The 21,854-nt window shown below is 40.1% G+C and overlaps 1 protein-coding gene across 1 annotated transcript in view; it reads left to right on the forward strand.

Annotated features, from left to right (window-relative positions):
- The window catches only part of csmd2 (CUB and Sushi multiple domains 2), a 275,217-nt gene that overhangs the window by 72,170 nt on the left and 181,193 nt on the right, over positions 1 to 21,854 (forward strand). The window contains exon 4 of the mRNA XM_082521466.1: positions 17,769 to 17,963. Within this exon, the coding sequence (XP_082377592.1) occupies positions 17,769 to 17,963 (195 nt within the window). The remainder of the gene's footprint in view (positions 1 to 17,768; positions 17,964 to 21,854) is intronic.

Raw genomic sequence — 21,854 nt, forward strand, 5'->3', positions numbered from 1 at the left:
AACCTTAATATAAAATGATCTGATATATAAGTGTTTTGTAAGCATGTATTACGATTCCTTCTATGGCTCCAAGTCACTTGCACAATAGATTGTCCGAACATCGCGCCGAACAAAGCTTCCGACCCCCAATTAATTGACCGAGCTCCAACTCTTTAATAAGCACAGATATGCATTGTGTATGAAATAGTCATAACTGCTTAAGGCCTTCTTAAAGCTATCTGTTACATTGTTAAAGCCTCGTCTTAGCCTGCGGCTCAAAATAACTATCTGCTTTCACTTCTGCATACAACTTCCTGTCAGCCTGCAACTCAGTCTTTCTGAAAGAGACACTGTTTAACCCCTGAATGCAATATAAACTCCAGATTTTATTATTAATGCAATGGTAATGATGACAATTATTTAACTATAGCAGTAAAATAATTTCCCTTCTCGACAGTATCCTAACACAGAAAGCTGTTGGGGTCTGTGTTTTTGTTGTTAGTGCCTTCTGAAGCATGCTAATGGGTTATCTGATCGAAATTAAGGCTTGAGTTTTGATTAGTGAAATTCTAGCATATTTTTCATCTGTTTCACCATTCAAATTTTCAACTGTTCTGCTCTTTCTGCTAATGCCAGCTATATCTTTTTGGTGCTCATAACTTTTATACTTTTTGAGATATTAAGCTTTTTATGCCATTTTTTGGCCAATTTGGACCACATTATCAGTGTGTAACTAGTAACAAGTTTAGCTTGCCGGGATGAGCCATGTTTTAGCTCAGTGAGATGAGCAGCCATTCTCAGAGTGGGAGGCCCGAATTCAAATCCCGCTTATGGCAACAATTTTTTCAGTTAGCATTTAAACTCTTTTCTACACATTTCCGCTTCTTAACCCTTTTTCAGCAGAAACTTTAGCTTTTGCACCTGTTTTCAGTGGAATTTTAAGTTTTTTCACCTCTTTTCAGCAGAATTTTCAGCTTTTTCACTTGTTTTCAGCGGAATTTCAGTTTTTTCATCTCTTTTCAGCAGAAAATTCAGAGGTCACCTCTTTTCAGGACAATTTTCAGTTTCATCTCTTTTCAGCCACCTGAGAACCAGGTTAGCTCAGTGAGATGAGTAGCGTTCTTCAGACCAGGAGGCCTGGGTTCGAACCCAGCTCATGGCAACATTTCCTTTCAGTAGATAGTTCAACTTTTTCACCTCTTTTCGGTAAAAAATCTCAGCCTCTTCACCCCTTTTCTGCAGAATTTTCAGTTTTTTCACCTCATTTCAGCAAAAAATTCTTTCCACTACAGGGCATTCACACTGCATTTTCGCAGGAAATGCAACTTTTTCTAGTTACCAGGTTATGTGTTTCTGCACAGTTTAATGCTAACCATAATAGCTAGCTGTAGCTGATACCTTAGGAGTCCATCTTTTTGTGTTATTGTCCCTTTTGGTTCCAAAACAGCTGCATGATGCCAGTTAAAACTAAAAATAAAGCTTAAAAATGTACAGTCTAAAACCATTTGTTTTCATCACAGTGTCTATGTCAGTGTTTTATAACGTCTACTTGGTGACACCCATGAAAATGACCCCAACTGTTTAAGACTATTTTTCTACTGGTTCATCTTCACAACCACTCCATATCTGTGTGTCAGAGTACAGCTACTGAATGCTCTTCAAATGAAAAGAGCATGTTACATTCAATAGATATATATTTTTTAATCTCTTTTATCTATGTAGAAAAAAATGGAACCAGTTTTAACTAGCAGTGCAAATTTTAAAATGTACACATAAGTAAAGACTTTTACAAAATACTTAAAAAACACAATTATATTGTTAATGGTGTTCATATTTATGAGCTTTGAGACCCACATCTAGTAATTATGACATCTGGATCTCATTACAGTAATGTAAAAAACCCCAAACAAATACGAAAGAAAAGTTGGGTGTTGTCAAATGCTTGTGACGTGGTCAGTGTGTACATGTTTACCCACCACGACCTAAAATTAAATTATGCCTCTGTGTATGCGGGATAATGTAGCTCTCGAAGAACGTGCTTTGAGTGAGATGATCACAGGGTTTATTTCTGGGTTTTACTTGGATCTTCCCCAAGTACCACATAATTTAGAGCCATCCTTTGGCTATTTCCAGAATGGCATGTGTACGGATTTGTAGTTCTGCTGATTTCATTGGATATTATCATTATCATTATGCTTCATTTATTTAAATCTAAAAAGAAAGAAAGAAAGAAAAATAGGGACCCTTAGCTTACATAAGTTGAAAACTAAATCATGACGGTAGGATCCACTATCCCCTGGGAACCTCAAAATAAGGGACTGGCTTGGGGAATGTAGTGGGAAACCAGCATGCACAAAAGATACTTAACCTGAAATCACTCAGATACTTTTAGACCAGGAGAGGTTAAAGTAAAAACAAAAAAGAAAAGAAAAGAAAGGTAAACACTATTTAGACACGATTCTTTAATGAAATTTCTAATTATAGAAAAAACCTTGAGTCATGTTAAAAAAATAAGGCAACATAGCCCATGTTGCGGGTGGGAAAAGACAAGAGGTTAAATGGAGGATAGTAGCGCATCTTATGACAGATTATCATATTGTCATAATAGCGAGTCAGAACTAAAGGAATTTCTAATGCAGAACACTAGACATGTAACAGAACCCAGCAATTAAATTGATTTTATAATTACACAGCTCCTCCCATATAACTACAGTTCAATACTTGGTTGAATGTAGCATATTATACTATTGAAAATGATCTAACTGTGGTTTACTTGATGAAGATTACAGGCCCGGTAATAATATGAAGCGATTTTATACGTGCAACAGATGCTTCACGTGGAATCAGTGAAACCTCTCATAATAGAGGTAGAACAATTTAACTGTTCAAATTAGGCGTCTTCTCAGAAACTATTAACATTGACAAATTGTTTCTCAAGGCCCTTTCACAGCTTATTTTTTTGGTTAATTTAAACCCAGCACACCATTAAAAATGCATTGTCATGCTTTAACAACGGCCACACAGGCAGATCAGGCACTTGTGACCATGAGAAAAAAAAAGACAACAGGATGAGCTAACTGGTGAAACAGAGCATAAAGAAAGAGGGCAGCTCTCTGAGTTAGCGAGTGTACAGTACCCTGTTCTGCAACACTTTGATACTTCAGTTGACCTATTGTGCATGAAGGCCTTTATTAGAATGCTGGCATTTTGTTAACATGGTGCACAATATTATATTTTATTAGTTATAAAAGTGCCAGTCTGCATTAGAGCACCAGAAACCAGCAACTGATATTAAACAAAACTTGGGTTTAGTTATATAACTTTTTGTTTGTTTTTGCCCTTGTTAGGCTGGTAAGCAGTATAATAGCTATTTAGTTTAAAACCTCAATAAGTTTGAAACTTTTAAGCATTTTTTTTTAAAAGTTTACTTAAAGGACATGACAACAAAAGAAAGTCTGTTTGTCTACCATGGTGGTCATGGTTTACCTGGTATTTGCAACATTGCTTGCATATATCCATTTTTTGAAGGTTGTTCTCCACAGAGCTCTAATCAATAATGCTTTGTTCATAAAGACCCAAGCTGTGAAATTGATGTTAGACACCACTGGCTGTGTTGCTCTCCTCAGACAGAGCACTCACCTGTATTTCCCTCAGGTTTAGCATTTTGAAACTACATTAAAGACAGAATCGATACAAATTTGCAGCAAATAGCACCTAATTTAGAAGAAGTAGTAATGAATGTATATAACCCTCAATTCTGGGAGACTTTTCAGTCAGTTTGCACTTTCGACTCCAACAAACCTGTCAGTTCTACTGCCAATATCCCATTTTAGACTGCCTCTCCTCTTATATAGCTACAATAACACAGCCATGTCAAACTAAAAGTGTCTTTTGCCCAATAATATTAATAACAATAATATTTAATATGGACTAAAAATGTGTATAAATAATCTTGTGCACAAATCGATAGCCATTATGAGTGTGAAAGGGAATAGGAAATTATCAGATATCAATATTGATTTGCCTTTGATGTCAAGATCAGCGGTTTTAGATCAAAAATATATTAGGAGACCGAGGCCCTGTACAGGCTCTTGGTAAATGCATTGAGGAAATTAATGACTGGTTGTGCCACAATTTTCTCCAACTAAACAAAAACAAAACTGAAGTAATAGTCTTTGGCGCCAAAGAAAAACGATTACAGGTCACCAGAGAACTTCAATCTATACACCTAAAAACCACAAACCAGGCGAGAAATTTGGGTGTAGTGATGGATGCAGACCTAAACTTAGAAAAACACATTAAGACAATAACAAAATCAGCTTACTATCACCTCAAAAATATTTCTAGGATAAAAGATCTGATGTCTCAACAGGACCTGGAAAAACTAGTCCATGCATTCATCTTTAGTAGGCTTGATTACTGTAACAGCATCTTTACAGGTCTACCTAAAAAATCAGTCAGACAACTACAGCTCATTCAGAACTCTGCTGCTCGAGTCCTCACTAAGACCAAAAAAGTGGACCACATCAGTCCAGCTCTGAGGTCTTTACACTGGCTGCCTGTCCGTCAGAGGATAGACTTTAAAGTTCTGATGCTGGTCTATAAAGCTCTGAATGGTTTAAGACCAAAATACATCAGTGACCTCCTGACCCAGTATGAACCTTCCAGATCCCTCAGGTCATCTGGATCCGGTCTTTTATCAGTTCCTAGAGTCAGAACCAGACACGGAGAAGCTGCATTCAGCTTTTATGCTCCTTATATCTGGAACAAACTCCCAGAAAGCCTCAGATCAGCTGAAACACTCAAGTTTATTTAAATCCAGGTTGAAGACTCACCTGTTCTCAGCTGCATTTGAATAAAGCACCAAATCCACACTTTTAAGCTTAAATTTCAAAACTTACATTAACTACTGATTTTATCTACTGTTCTGATTTTATCTGTTTTGATTTTACATACTGTTTTGTTTGTTTGTTTGTTTGTTTGTTAAGTGGGTTAGAGCTCTGGGTAGCTCCCCAGCTGGGTCTAGACTGGGTCTAGAGAGTATTTTAAATTCAGGGAATTTAAAATAGAAAGTAGCTCGTCCACAGAAGGACTGGTAGCTCCCCTTACGATAAGGGTTCAGATCGCGCGAACAGGTGTGAAATGTGTGTGTTTAGTTAGTTAGTTAGTTTGCTTGTTTTAATCAATTTTAAATCATACTTTTTATTTGTTTTTGTTTCTAATTTCTCTGTAAAGCACTTTGAATCACCTTGTTGTTGAATTGTGCTATACAAATAAATTTGCCTTGCCTTGCCTTTTTCACACGCCTAAACACGGCACGAGATGAGTCTGGGATTCGCTCCTCTTTTACCACAGCAGACATCAGGGAAACTAAAAGACAGTGAAATTTAAGGAAAAGCTAATCTTAAATAAAGGTATTGATTAAACTTGCCAAAGTACCTCTGCTTCATCAAGCCATGCCTGGTTGATTCACTACCCAAGTAGTAAAGTGAACAAAAGAAGACATGGTTAATGAGGTGTGGATTGAAGTGACATCTGATCTCCCCTGATGAGTTGATGGATGCCTCTACACATTTCTTGTTAGGATGTTTATTGTTCTCATACTGCATACCCACAGTGTATTGAAGTCATATCTCCATGTGTACAACATGTAAATTGGAAGTGCACTGACTTATATATTAATGAGCGTACCCACCACTGCATACAAAGAAAAGAGATGCATTTGTTTTCCTGCGTCCCCCCCCCCCCCCCTCCCCAAAACCTACACGTTTATGCATCAACACTTCCCCTCGCAATGTCCTCTCTGGTGGGCCCTTACTGTTTCCAAGGCAACCTGCAGAGTGGGGGAAAGAGGATTGGCTCAGGGAATGGCAAAGCAAGACAAAATGCAGGAAAACAACAGGCACTGAGGATTCTAGTTTATGCCCCACCTGCAGGACCTCTGAGGGTCCACCTGTCTGTTAAACTTGGCCGTCAAACAAGAATGGTGTTGACACCCACTGCCTGGGTTGCCATGAAATTTTGAATGAATACTAATTTACCCAAGGGGATAAATATTAATGTGTTTTGACTGTTGTGATGTTTCAGTGACAGTGTTTCTAGACACATGCTGAGGTGAAATTGTTCATTTTGTAATGATGAATTAAAGTGTCCACCGTAAATACAAATGTTAAAGAATTTATTTCGCCAAATGGAGACTACTGTGTGGAATTTTCTTCTTGTGTTGTAATTTGCTGCAAGCAAAACACTATTCAGTATTCTTTAGCACCCATTCATCTGTTCTTTCAAGGCCACTTCCAACCCAAACCACGCTCAAGTGCATAACTGTTGCAGACGACACAGTTTGTGCTGGACCTCATTTTGGTCGTTTTGAATGAGTTCCACACAGGCGTTTTTAACGCTGTGAGATTCTAACTGGACTAATTGTAGCAATTCATCCTGATTTCTTCCTACACATTTTAATTAATATGTTCTACTAAATTGTGTAAATTCTTGTAATTCTACTCGCAGATAGCAGGTTGAGTTAATCAGTTATTTTAATTAATTCTTAGCCACTTTGGCGACAGTGAGGAAAAACTCCCTTTTAACAGGAAGAAACCTCCAGCAGAACCAGGCTCAGGGAGGGGCGGACATCTGCCGTGACGGGGTACTTGGTGTTAGCACTAATTCTTTAATTAACATTTTTTAGTTTTCTAAGCACCTTTATGAGGATATGGCATGGCTTATTTTTTCTTTCATTAAGTAACAAGAAATGTGAAATTAAGTAGGTTTCATTTTTAAAACACAAAATGATTAACAGTGGAACATGTACATAGGTTCTGGGTTCCAAAGGAAAGTACCTTAAACCTGCTTTCTATCTGAAGACTGCCAGATGGCATTAAAAAAAGACTTCTGGTCCCATAGAAGTCAAAATACCTTTCTGACTTGACCTCTGTAAACACTTTCTTGTTGGATTTATGGGCTCAGTCACTCATTTTGGTCATACTATGTTTCAAAAAGGAGGATTATCCCAGATATGCAAGCACTTTCACAGTCAAACCTTCCCCACCATGTCACATCCAGTTCTTTGAAACCAAAATGGTGACAGTGAAAACGCTAATCTCAAGGCTTCAAAACAGGCCTTCAGAAACCAGTGAATGAGTTGATAGTGGACTTCCGGAGGTGCAGAGAAGTACACACCCCCATCACCATCAACGGCGCTGCTGTGGAGAGAGTGAGCAGCTTCCGGTTCCTTGGCGTACACCTGGCTGAGGATCTTACGTGGTCAGTACACACAAACAAAACAGTGAAGAAGGCGCAGCAGCGCCTCTTCTTTCTCAGGAGACTGAAAAGATTCGGCATGAGCCCCCGCATCCTCAGGACCTTCTATCGCTGTGCCATTGAGAGCATCCTCACTGGATGCATCACCACCTGGTATGGCAACAGCACCGCCTACAACTGCAAAGCTCTCCAGCGAGTAGTGCGGTGCTCTGAACGGATAATTGGAGGTGAGCTTCCCTCCCTCCAAGACATCTACAGGAAGCGGTGCCTGAGGAAAGCGGGGAGGATCATCAAGGACTCCAGTCACCCCAGCCATAAACTGTTCAGACTGCTTCCATCAGGAAGGAGGTTCTGCAGCATCCGGTCCCGTACCAGCAGACTGAGAGACAGCTTTTTCCATCAGGCCATCAGACTGCTGAACACGTCATAGACACCTCAGCTTCACTACTGGAACTTCAACATTATGCACTCCACACTGTATATAAATGCCACTTGTTTTGCACATATTCAACTCTGTATATTTTATATATTTTATTATTATTATTATTATTATTATTATTTTATTTTATTTTTTTACTATTTAATTTGTAAAAATGTGTATACACACACACACACACACACACACACACACACACACACACACACGTAGGAAAATATTTAGTATACACATCCAGAAATGCATACACTATTATATATTGTACATATATTTATTAGTTTCAGGTTGGCCATTCTTGTATTTTGCTCGTTTGTGTTGTTGTGTTTGCACATCTCTGTTGCTTGTGGGGCTCGCACACAAGAATTTCACTCGCATGTGCTGTGCCAGTGTGCCTGCACATGTGATGTGACAATAAAAAGTGATTTGATTTGATTTGATTTGATGTCACCATGGATAAGTCCACCTTTTATACTGTCAACTGCCCCACACTGCCCCCTGTACCCTCACCCCAGAAATACATTACATTTTTGTAAAGAATGATCAGGATCAATGATCGTTTTAAAGGGAAAGATGAGTCTTATTGTTGTATTGATTTCAAGTGTTATCTCTCAGTCCTTATCACGTTTAAGGTTTGATAGACTTGTTTTAATTCAATTCTCCGATCTCAGAATTGCACAATGCTCTGTGTAATGCCAAATCAGCTGTATCGGTACACCTTCATTATTACGACACACGCTGTAGTGCAATATCACCAGTGATGAACTGTGAGCCATTTAGCAAACCAGTGCGCCAGATATTCACATATGATCTTCTTAATTCAGTGTAAATGTCCCTGTGTGCACCTGTGTACGTGAGCTTGCAGTGGTGACCACAGGATTTCTGCGATTTTATTGTTTGAAAGAGTAATGTCAGTAGAGAGATAAGCCTGGGAAGCCAGGGGGATATAGATACTTCAATCCAGACAGAGTCAAGGCTGTACACAGATGTACTGATCTCTCCTCCCAGCTCCCTCAGCTCTGTCTCTCATCTGTCTTCTGGCTTTCCTTGAAGTCTCTCATGCTCCCTGATCCCTCTTAGTTTAGTCTCATATATAGTGAATGGCTACTGAATGGCACATTATTCCATTTTGCAGACATTGTCAGCAGCCATCAATTCTGTATGAGCTCTCCTTCACACCTCAGCGCCTCCCACACAGGAACTGGCCCTTTTACTGCACCTGCTGTTGTGTGCGTGGGAAATGAGAATATCTTGAGTTCAATCCGGTCTGTATTTATATGCATTCTTGTGTGTGTGTGTGTGTGTGTGTGTCTTTTATTGTGTTTGCGCAATAAATCTCGTGAATCCTCAACCAAGAACCACTGAGGCAGCGACACACAGTGAAACATTAACTATTACCTGCACCCACAGTTGCACTTATAAACACTGTCAAATGTGATTACACTCAGCAGTACTGATAAAGGGTTTCCCCTGCCTATCTAAATCTGGCTAAGCGAAGTAATCAAAATGCATCACTACAATCTAGTTCTGCAGAGAACACGGCACAGGTACTGAAATACCAATTTGTGATGAAAAAAAAATATGTTAAGGTAAATTTATTAAATCAAATGAAATTCTTTAAATTGTTTTTGGTTTCTGGCCTTTGTAGTGTGCAATTTAGATGAAATCCTCTATCCAAAAATGAGTTACCTTGGTAGTTTAGGTCCAGACTCCCAGAAAACTGTAAGTTTTTATATCAAATAGATTGGATGTGGCATGTGGATATTTTTTTCAAAGTATCAACAAAGTGTGAAGAAGTAAAACTACTATTCCTTCAAAATGAAGACAGAAAGCAACAAGGCTGGGGGGAGTTAATTTTTGCATTCTCAGCCTCTCTAAGCAGAAGTGATGGGTGTTGCCAGCTTTTGTCCTGCCCATGTGTAAGGAACAGCAGGCATTGATTGAATTGCTGCTTGACAAAGCAGAAACTGCTTATTGAGCTAATGCACCTGTGTGTTGGAATCGATCTTGCAATGTCACTTGCAAATGCGTGGCAGGAAGATGTAGAGGAAAGAAAGGGACACGCAGAAGGGATTGGAAAGAGGAATTTGGTAAGACTTTAGTTTAGTAACGATAGTTTCTATTTTCCTTTCCCCATATCTCCTGTGCTTATTTCTATTCTAATAATCTGTGGATGTCCTGTTTGCCTCTCTGCTACGTTTCTTACATTTGGGACCTCCCTTGGTATTTTTATAGCCTATTTGATTGTTAAGATTTCAGATCAGCTGTTTGTATGAGTTGTGACTTTGTTACAGTCCGGTGTTTACATGAGGAAAAGCATGATTATGAATATGCCGTGCATTTGATTTAATCAGCAGTTTATTCATTTGGCAGAAGTTTGATCGCCTCCCGGAATAAGATATCTATTGTCTTTTGAGCATAATGGTCACTGTTAATCTTATTTTCTTCAGGGCACAGTTTCCAAGCCATAGATTTAGTCTAGTCCTAGACCATAAACTTTAAGTGGAGGTATGCATTGACTTTTTTTTTCCAATTCCTGGTCAAGGCTTAATGAAATCTGCTGTAATCATTTGTAATAAAAGACAAACTATCCACAGAGCACAAGTTCAGCTTGGAAAGTTCAATTTTTAGTTTGCTTCCTTACTATAGCTGGTATATAAAAGCCGGATACAGCTTCTTTGTCTGAAAAGTGAAGCCAGTGTGGAAGTGCTTTAAACCTACATTCCTACTAGTGACCAGGAAGGGGTAATAAGAGGCATATGGTTGCAAAACGAACAGGTATCCAACCAAAAGATCATAGCGCTATATATGAGAGCAGCCTTCAGCTGCCTTGATATGACCTCAGTGAACACTTTGTTGATGAGTTTAAAGTCTGTTAAATACAAGGGGATACTCATTTAGTATACAATGGTCTTGAATCAAAAAGGCCTATAAAGCAGGACATTGTTTGGGGCAGACCTACTTCTTGATTGTTCTGTTATTAGTGTTCAGTATAAGTTAGATTCATGTCTCTCTTGCCACACAAAACAGAAAGATGGCAACAGAAGCGCTTACAGTGGGATTTCACCAGCTGATCAGTGGCGTTACAATGTCTATGTCCAACTTTTATATACAGTCTATAACTATGAAACATATGCATTGTATGTACAGGAGGAACACAGCAGAAGAAGATTAGAAAGTTAAGTAATTTAAAACAGTAAAATTGTTTAGGTTCTAGCCCACTGGTTTAACCTACTGGTTAATTATGTTTTAGGTCATTTAAACAGGGCATTTCTAATCTGATTTGGCTTTTGGACAAATAATAATTAGAATATTAAAGTTCATGTATTTGGTGCCACTTATTAGAGTCTTGTATCTTCCCTCATTAATCATCTGTTCATCAGTGTGCCTGCGTCCTTTCCTGCTTTGTCCCCTTGTCTTTGGGTTTCCTTTTTGGAGATTTATTTTTGGCCTGACCTGAGCTGTGCTTTGCCTGCTTGGACAACTTTTTCTTATTTTTGCTTCCTTGTTCAAAGTTTGTTCCACTCTAGTAAATTTCATTAAAGTTAATTGTTGCTTTTTATGACCTTTTTAGGTTATTATACCCCACATGTAGCCTCTCTTTCAACATAATACAAGTATGTAAATTCCTGCACAGATACATAAAGGCATAAATAGGCTTAAGAGAGTTGAGTCAGGCTGAAGTCAGAGCCAGGAACTGCAATTTCTTTCAATTCATGATGGCGCAAAATCTTTGCAGCTGTTTAGTCCTTACCACCTGCCTGTTTGGACCTCTCTTGCAGTCTTGCGTGAAAATGAGTTGGATTAAATTACCGTTACACACAATCGCGTCTTTTCCCATTGTGTTGCTTTGTATTTATTTACAGTGATGTAACTTGTATGGAAGGAAATTGGAAAGAAAAAAAAGCAAATGAGACGAGTCAAGTCAGGAAATAGCAAATCTCTGCGTAGTGCATGGATTTTATTCTGCACCTCCGTAGTATCTCTCAAGCTATATTTGTGCGCATATACTTTATCTGCTCTGTTACACTGTCAATCATGCATCTTCTACTCCCATCTGATACATGGCAGAGAGAGTGATGTTGCATCAACTTTACAGAGACAGGCTCCAACCTGTGTCTCTACATCCCTTCAACACGCTTCAATGCTCTTCTTTCTTGTACTTTCTGTAATTTTTAGATATATAGTCTCTGTCCCTCCTACTACTGTCGACTTAACCAAAGTAAAACAAACAAATCTATCCTCGAACAAAGCTCTCTTTTCCCCCTATCATTTGGCTCTTGCAGTTGATGACATGCAGCTTTTTACAAAGGGATCAAAAAGTGTTCATACCCTTGTTGTTTTCAATTGTTTGTTTTATTGAATTTTGGTTTATTGAATTCACATTTCAACAATGCATTTGCAGAAACGTGACTACTGCCAAAGAGTCTTCAACGGAGGACTAAAAAGGGACTGAACTCTTCATGACCAAATTCTGTTTCTGAGTTTTGTGAATTTGCAAAAAAAAAAAAAAAGAAATCTCAAAACCGGTCGTTACTTTGCTATTATCAGTTGTTAAGTTGCTCATGTGACACCTTTTACTACAGCACTACAGATTCATGATGCCTTTATTTTGCAACGTAAGCCTTTTCTAATCATTGTTTTGTGACAGATGCGTTGTGCGGTGTGCAAGGGCAGATAGCTTTTCCTTCTTCTGGAGAAAGAGAAAATGACAAATAGAGAAACAGGCTTGAACACACCCAGGAAGTGAGCACATAAATCATACTGGGGTCAAAGGCCACCCCATCTTCTGTTCTAGGAAGCAGGAATGAGTGAGGATGGGGAGTAGAGGCAAGGTGATGAAAAGAATGTGAGGGATGGATGATGCGATGGATGGCAAGGTGCCTGTGCTGATTGTTTGTGTGCACTTTGGCGTGTTCGCATGCTTCTACTTCTAGCTGCTGTGTGTTGTAGAATTAGCTACACTGATGGATGAGGACGACCACTTGCAGCGAAAGCGCTTAAAGCACATGGGCTCCAGGGACAGGCCTTGTCACAATCACCCATCCAAGTGACTTATGGACCTGCCATGAGGAACAACAAATGGCTGGTGCTGTTGGGTGGGATGCAACCAGTTGGAAAGGAATAGTCCATATAACGACATGAGCCAAACTCGGTGGAAGAAATGCATGTCTCTTCTTGAAAACAGGAACTACTAAGGCCTGCTTTATTTCCTTATGAAAGCTGTAAATTGTGTGGAAAATAATTCAGATATATAAAAACATGTAAAGTTAAAGGAGAAAAAAGTGAACAAATATTTAAAATGTTATGTTGCTTTCCCCCCCCCCCCTCAAGCTTCTCCCATTTTCTTACTTTCTATGTTTAGGATTTAGCCTGCAGGTATGAATGGAACAGACTGTGATAAATGAGCTTTTAAATGCTGGTTGTCTTTATACACCGCTGCCTCGGTATTCTAGTTTTTTTCTGTTATGTAAAGAGAGGCGTCACTTTTGCTCAACTTGTATTTTTGTTTTCTGGAGCATTCCAAAGGGAGAATAGCAAAGCCAAGACAAAAACTTCATTTCGCTTCCTTTGTGCGAAGCAATTACATCTTTTTCTATCCTGCTGCTCATTGGTAACTGCTTCACATTGTGGGAGTAAAGGCAATATTGATGATTCACCGGCAGGTTAAAAATGTATGTGCTATATCTGCGCTCCAGGCCTAGCCCTGTTTGGGGATTGCATGGGTAATGGCACTATTAGACTTAATTTACTGCCCAAACTAATAACCTGAAATGAAGAGTGTGATGGGATTATTACGTGCAGACACACAGAGACACACATGGATGTGTATTAGAGTCCATGCATTCCCATACTTAACACATCTCCACTCTGACAGTGCTGCACCCTCAGTCATTTTTAATTCAGTGAAATCAGCCAGCTGGTTCATCTCTCTGTCTCTGTCACTATTTTGCAGACACACAAATGTACACATCCAGTCTGTGTTCATGCCGTCTTTTTCTCACGCATCTGTCATCCCAGTGTAAAAATAGACCTCACAGACATTCTGACTGTAAGAAGGAAAAGCACAGGTGTAACTAATAACATTACCGATGGCTCCGTTCCATTTAGGCATGCCGGTAAGCCAACATGTACAATATCAGGGCTCTAGTACTGGCACATCTAAAATGGAACGCAGCCAGTGTTGATGCTGTTATTTACTCAAGTCAAACTGTCGGCTGTAAGAATGAGCTCTGTTCCTGTGCATCACTCCATGTTTCTGTCTTCCTCTATCCTTTGCCTTCAGTATCAAACACTCACAGTGACTTTGATTCAGACTCACATGGTTTAATGACAGGGTCAAAACCATTTCCTGCTTGGCAACAGAGCCCCCTGTGGCCAAACTGCAGCACTAAAAAAAGTCAGTCCCAGCAGCTAATATGCTAATCCAGCAGAGTCCTTGTGTATATGCTAATGTGGTAATGTTGGAAGGGAAGCTGTAATAAGGTAGCATCGGCTGGTCAAAATAAAGGCTGGGAATTGACAAGTCAGCCTGTCATTAGAGTAGTGGATTGTGCCAGAGGGAGAGTACAAAAGTACTAACCAGGTATTTTAAAAGGTAAATCAGCAGCAAGTCGCGTAGGGCATCTTTAGCGTGTGAGCAGGTGTTCTGCCTTCAACAGATGATGGGAAACACCTGCTGTGAAATCACTGATGGAGCCAGAAGTGCAAAGTGCAGCTGTGAGTCACTACTGGTTTTACTCTTAAAAACCCTCTTCAGAAGAATAGGGAAATGTTAGGGGTGTGGAATTGGCTCAGATGTTTTGCTGTTGATTAACAGTGTTAAAGCCAGGGCATATCCATAGATAGCAAACATACTGACTCATTTAATCAGGGAATTCTGGTTGACATGGTGAGACCAACCCATTCAGCCCTGTGCTCCATAATCACTTTACACAGTGTGTTGGTGCTTTTATGTATATTTGTGCATCTACGGATCCAATGTATAAATACTGGAATGTATTAACTTTCTCTGACATTTGCAAATGAAAGTAATTTTTATTCTGTCAGTCAAAAATACCTTCTTCCAAATATGAAAATTAAACATGAAGATACTTTATGTAAAGATTCAGTGCAGAGTTTAATTCAAACGTTGACCACAAGGGGCAGTGTTTTACCTGTTAAGGCCTTTATACACCAGACACATAAAACCCATGTGAATATTTTGCATGTTACAACTATGGATCAGACTCACCTACTTATCCTATCTTAATAGGGCAGCCGTTCGCACTGGCCACATAATTTTGCTGGACAGATTTGCCAATTTTTTACATTTTTTTAAAGTTCACACAGTTCGACACTTCTCCGGGTCAATCGGCTCTCTGAAATGATTTCTCTGCCTCCTCACGTGTGGTCCCACCTCTGCCAACAAGAGTTCAAACTGAAATTCTTCCTGCTCCTGCCTTCTCATGAGAATTGGACAAACCCAGACTCTCCTTCTGTTTTGTTTTTTTTTTGTTTTTTTTATCTCATTATCGCTTGATGTGAACTTAATTTAGGATTATTTCTCCACCTCTTAGTGGTACAAATGGTATTGCATAAAGGCACAGCCTGACCAGTTTGACTTCAGTTAATATCCTTTCAACACAATACATACAAAGTGGCTGTGTCTTCACATTCTGTTAATAACCTTTATTAGTTTTCAAAGTTTTGAAACTATTTTTAAACACAGGAATTTACAATGAATATCTTTAAGCAGATGCCTTATTGTGTTTCTTTAAGAAATCTTGCTCATGCTATGATTTTAAGTCCTGCAAATATGAACACAGACAGTTAAAATTTGTATCTAACCATGACTTAGATATGAGTTCCACCTTTGCAATCATATTTTTTTTTCTTACCATCTGAATCAACCCATGTAAGCTGTTTACACATATAAACTCCTGAAAATGTCAGGAGGATACGGTTGGAAAGCTGTCTGAAGTTGTCTCTCAGACAATGTTCCGACAACGTCTAGCACACAGCGGGGTGCAGTTTGCATCAGCCGCTTTCTAGCTACTGGAAACACTGCGGTTTTAGAAAGAGGTGTCTGCTTAGTAGAGCATGCAGTGGGCAGGGCACCCACTCGGTAGCTGTGGTGTACAGGACAGATAACTGCAATAATCTTACATTGACGCAAATCATGGGTATCAGACGTCACAAGAACCAGGGTGCATGCATTTTAAACAGTGTAATGTCTGACTTGGAATGTCTGGAAAAGTTCAGAGCTGCAGTGCACTTGCAAAAAACAGCTGTAGGCAATCCTGACTTGAACTACTGTATAATGTATTCAGCTTAAAATGAGGAATAAAATTAGGAGGAAGGCGAGGTTGGCGGTGTCAAAAACACACATGATGTTCGAGAAGGAGCCCGGGGTTTGTGTGAGACTATTTTTAAGTTTAGTTTTACTTTTATTTTCGCTTGCTGTTACATCTGTGCAACAAAACTACTTGGTTAAGGTTAACAAGAGACTATAGTTTAGGTTAAAATATACCGGTACATAAAGTGGCTTGTGACACATTTTAAAACTTAACTAAAAGTTGTAATAAGCTACTTACATTAACAACATTTTCTTTCCGTTAGCTTCACACCTGGGAGTAGCAGAGTATGCTCGCACACACACAAAGACATTTCAAATCGCACTCGTAGAGGTCATGTTTTTTGTCTGCTGCGTGGACTGGACACAAACTGTTTGCAGTTTATTTACCAGCCAGTTAATTCCACAGCTCAAGCTCTGTAGAATGCACTATGGGGTGAAATGATTGATCCGTCCTTGTTAGACCTTGCTGTAAGCAAGTCTTTAGCTTAGACTAGAGTGAGGAAACCTGAAACATGAAAACAAACAATCACAAGAAAGAAAAAGAAAAAAAAGATAAAAAGGGGCTTTTAGGGTTTGACTTAAAGCATTTCTTGTGTGTCAAAGCAGCACAACAAAAAGATCATTGCATTATATTTTTTCCCAAGAAAAGGATCACAAGAAGCATCTTAACATGCCAGTCATGCACTCGTCTTTATGAATGTTAAGAGCTAGTTATTTAAACAAATGACAAACATTTTCTAATTAAAGAAAAGGCAAAATTTTCTTAAGACATGCTTTTTTCTTGGGCAGTCAGTAAGAGAAGACTAAAAATATTTTATTTATTTATTTTTTGGTAATACGTTATAGAGCTGGAGACATTAGATAGGATAAAAAAAAACTTGAGTGTGGTTTGAGCACGATGGCGAGGTGCCAGCGAGCTGTGTTTCTGTGTAGGAGCCATTCTGTCCTCGCTGGAGTTCAACCCAGTTCCTGTTGAGGGACTGAGCTTCATCCAAAGTCCAGCACATGTTCTGGCCAGGTCCCTCGCTGTGTGGGAGTGTGTGACCGGGACAGTAAGCTGGGTGACACAGAGTACGTGTGTGTGTGTGTGTGTGTGTGTATGATGTTTGTTTGGTCATTGCCCTTTTGCTCACACTCTAAGGATTTACTGTCTGAAATGCAGAGCAAAGCTCTAATCCACTGCACTCCTATATAGTACTGTAGCAGTGTGACTTAGCTGTTCAGGCGTAAGTCATTAAGGTACATGGAAACTGTGTCTTTCACTGGAACATAACATGAGCTCACAGACACGAGATTGGCTGAACTTCCTCTGAACTTGATTTACATAATAATACATAATTAGTCAAGGTTCTACCAATAGTGAGCGTGCTCCTTTGCATGCACCTACATGATTGCACAAGCAGTGATGGTCAACATAGCATGCTCAAGCGACTACCCTGATAGGTAAAACAGCACTTAGTGCATTTGGAATTTCTCGACTATGTCAACTTCTGTCGGAGCTCTGCTACTACATTTAACTATGTGCACACATCTCAGAAGATACGATTTTATCTGTTTATCTGTTTGTTTTGGAAAGATGTTGCTGCTTGGGTCAGAAATGTTGCCATGAACAGATGGCTCTGTGTGTCGTTATCTGTCATCAGACTTTCCCTCGTTTTCTGGCCCTTGGCAGTGCTAACGTGATGCAGTGCCACATACTTTACCACAACCCGCCTCGTTTACTGTCAGTTTTCTCTCCCCCCCCTTCTATTTCTACAGCTTTGCCCAGCTACACTTGTGGTAATCCTGGAAAGCTACTCAACGGCCACCAGCAGGGGTCTACTTTTAATATCGGGGACAAGATCCGCTACAGCTGCAGCCCGGGCCATGTACTAGAGGGTCATACCACCCTGTCCTGCCTTGCCACTTCAGCTGGTACTGCTGCCTGGGATTTCCCCCTTCCTTACTGCAGAGGTAAGTAGGAAGCTCAGCAGAAGGCCGTCTGTTATAAGAGACCTTTTGGCTAAATTTTTACATGTTAATTGAATCTGTTTTCAGTGCTTTTGCGTGAACTCTTCAGAGATATTTGAGGTCTTTCATTTATTTTTATGGAAAAAAGTTCATTCTTTGTTTAAAAGAAAGAAGAAAAAGAAACAAGAAATCTGCTTTGGTTATATCTACTAGTTGCTATAAAAAATAACTGACCTTGTTTTTGGAATGAAGAGCAATCGGTCTCACTCATTTAGTCTTTTCTCCACCAGGTGGATAAACCAGCTTCTCCAGCCCACATGCACCGACATACAGTATATTTACACATGCCTCTACATGACCTGACACTGGTTTTCGGTGGTTATTCTGATATCTTATTTACCATGGCAGGACCTCATGTGTTAGCTCCCAGTCAGGCGCTCGTGCCAGTTGTCCTTCCCTGCAAGCATCCCTGTGGCAGCGACACCTGCCAGTGCATGTTGTCTGCCACAACATGAGGATTCTTGAAAATACTTACACTGTAGGCAAAAGTGACACTATAATACTTCAGTTTACAAGATTGGTCTTTGAATAAAAGATTAATTCCTAGAAAACTGCTTGACCATCTATATTCATTTGCTTTCTTGTGTGTGTGTGTGTGTGTGTGTGTGTGTCACTGTGTCCGTGTGGCCAACGGTTTGTGTCAGTGCGCCTGCTGAGCAGACCGCTGAGACTCTATGCCATCTGCAGCCATGCCGGGAGTCAGGAAGCCCACATAGGAGCACACATGGCTGGGCACCACGCGCCAGCACAGTCCCCCCACCCTCCCTATCACACGCAGGCACATGCACATGCCTTTTCTCCACATCAAAATGGGAGATTATTTTGCATGCATTTCAAAATCACGGTTCTTTGTAATTTATATTTTCTTGACGATAACTTTGTCCGCTCTTTCATTTCTGTTTGCTTCCTAGAGAATTTCTGTTTAGACCCCAATTCAGCTTTGTCAATCTCCTCACCCCATTCCCACCAAGGCTCCATCCTGGGGGGGAAAAAAATCACTCAAGCACTCAAGGATGTGATTATGTCACCTTTTCAGCAGAAATTACACGCCAACAAGTTTTAGAAACTGGCAATTTCCCCTGTGATTAATTGAGGTCTCCTGGTGCCACATAAAAGTCAACGTGTACACCTGAGTGCTCCTTCATAATGCATAAGTGTATTGTTAATGTCACTCCAATTATAGAGCCTGCCCATATGTGCTAGAGCAGAACTTGCACTGTACTTTGGGAGCAGAGAGAACATTTTGGCACAGTCACCATTCTGGACACAGGAGAGGACCAACGTGCCAGCACTGTCGGGCCAAAGATGATAAGCCAGCCGTTGATGACACAGATAATGTTTTACATTTCCTGTCTTGTGCCCAATTTGTTTTTTTCTTTAGCTGTGAGAAATGTCATTGCTTATCATATGAGTACACTTATAAAGGATTTAACATCAGTCTTTTATTCCGATTTTAACACCCTTTCCATCTCCACTGTCGCCCTTTTCTGAGCTTTTCTGTGCTCAGACCCACGCCTCATCTCTCTTGCTATTTTTTTTTTTTTTTTGCTGCATATCTTTCCAGAAATAAGCTTACTTCTGACAAGTTCTAAATGTCAGTGCACATACCTGCAGCATCACACTGACACAACTTTTTATGTTTGGTGTGTACGCATCCATTATCCTGCTTATTGCAAAGACACTCTGACTTTTAGTTGTAGTCGGTCACATGTAATTAGAAAGTCCCAGATATAGCTTTCACGATTTCTGCTGGTCTTATATAAGGATTGATTTCTGGATGCATATTAAACACTAATGTGTTTTTATAGCTTGCATGCATCAGTCATGCTTATGTCTTATATCTTGCCATGACTCTCAGAGCAATCGAAGCAGCTCCTAACATTTAATAGAGAACCATGACATCCTAAGTGACAGGCTGAAAAATGCACTGTTCAACCGTGGGAAGCAGTCTGACATCTACAATTGACTGAAGAAAAAAATTAAATAAGTTTCTGCACACCTCACATACTGAACGGTTCAGAAGTTTTTTGGGGAGCGGGCTTTTGCTTCATATACTCTGTGGGTACAACCCGCTTTGGCTCCGTTGTCGTACAGTGCTTGCATCGGCCGGTGCCGGCTGCAAAAATTCAGAGAGTGACGGGGAAAAGTCAAGGTGAAGGCAAGAGTGAGGAGTCGGAGACTTCCCTTCAAGTGTGAAGAAACAGTCCTGTGTGGAATATCAATGCACTTCCTCATCCTTTTTTCTGTCTGCATTCTACTTCCTGTCACTCCAACTGCAACGATCACCTCTCGCCCCTCCCGCCATGCGCCTCTCTTCTCTCTTCATCGTCCACTCTCCTCCTGCACTTTTCCCTTACCCAGCCTCGCATGTCACCTGTCATCCTCTTCATCCCCTTCTTTTCCCCCTTCTGTCGTAGTTTCCCTTCTATTGAGGTTCACACCTCACAGGTTTCCACTCGCCCGTACACTCTCCTGCCCTCCCTCAGGGGGAGTGTGGTGGTGACAGGTAGAGTGGATGATAGACAGGGCCAGACACTTTTGATCTCCTCCTCCCTTCTTTACCGCCACACACAGCTAGTTGGCCACTCGATATAATGAATCCCACTCCACGGTGATGCAGATATGTCCTCAGAGACACTCACACATGCACGCATACACACACACCCTTCACAAGTACTGTGGAAGTGTCGTTCAAAACTTCTTTTGACGTGTCCCCTCTGTTCACAGATTTGTGAACTGATCTATAAATGAAAGAAGGCTGTATTTCAGGCAGTGTCACATGCTGCATTGTTCACAGCTGTAATGAACATATCAGAAGCTGGCATGGGGAGTTAACCTGGCAACATTTTAAATGCATGCGTTATTATTTAATGATCTCCTTAAAGCACCGTTGAGGCGGGAAAGAGTTGCTTTGATTAACACAAATCTGAATTAATCAGAATTTAATCACTTCCCCCCACGTTGCATTAAGTTGCATCATGCTGCTTTCCCCGCTTCCTGACGACTGTAAGAGCACTGTAGGGCATTTTGAAATCCTATGACTTCTTTCTCTCTGGCCTATGGCAAAAATTGCAGACAAAGGAACAATATGCTGTAACTCACTACACAATTTCATGCTTCTGAGCTTGGAAATATGCAATTGAGCCTGCGGCAGAAAGATAATGTGTAGCCAAAAAATAAATAAAATGTAAAAAAAGAGGAAAAAATATTATTATTATTGTTACTGTAAATTGCAATAAATAAGGCTAGGAAGCCATATCTGTTGCTGGTCAGTGGTTCCGTGTTAAATCCAGAGTCAAATTTAAAATCTTCACATCATCGTTCTTAAATAATCAAGCCCCATCTTATTGAAGACTTTATCCAAAGCACCATATCACCCCGACAGAACACTTTGCTCTCAGACTGCAGGCTTACTTGTGGTTCTTATGGTATATATTAGGCTGCTGGGGGCTTTCCATCACGCACTGAGCGTTTCTTGGCTTATCACTTTTCACTCTCTATGTTAAAAGTGGTGAGTAACCCCCAGTGTACCTCACCTCTGATGGGTTGTGGCAGATGGCTGCCTCTCCTTGAGTGTTGTTCAGCTGGAGGTTTCTTCCTGTTAAAAGGGAGTTTTTCCTTCCTACTGTTGCCAAGCACTCATTCACAGGGGGTCGACTGATTGTAGGAATTTTTAAAAAATGAATTGAAACAGTTTTATGATGCTGGTCAGCAACATCTTTTCTCAAAACAGTTTCAAGATAGTTTGTTTGTTTGGTGTCATGGAAACTGAGACATCTACAGATGTTTTCATCTGTGTGCTGATGTTTTCTTGTCCTATTAGCCTTTCTTCAG

This window comes from Aulonocara stuartgranti, assembly GCF_965226115.1.
Source record: "Aulonocara stuartgranti genome assembly, chromosome: 22".
In the NCBI taxonomy this organism is placed as follows: Eukaryota; Metazoa; Chordata; class Actinopteri; order Cichliformes; family Cichlidae; genus Aulonocara; species Aulonocara stuartgranti.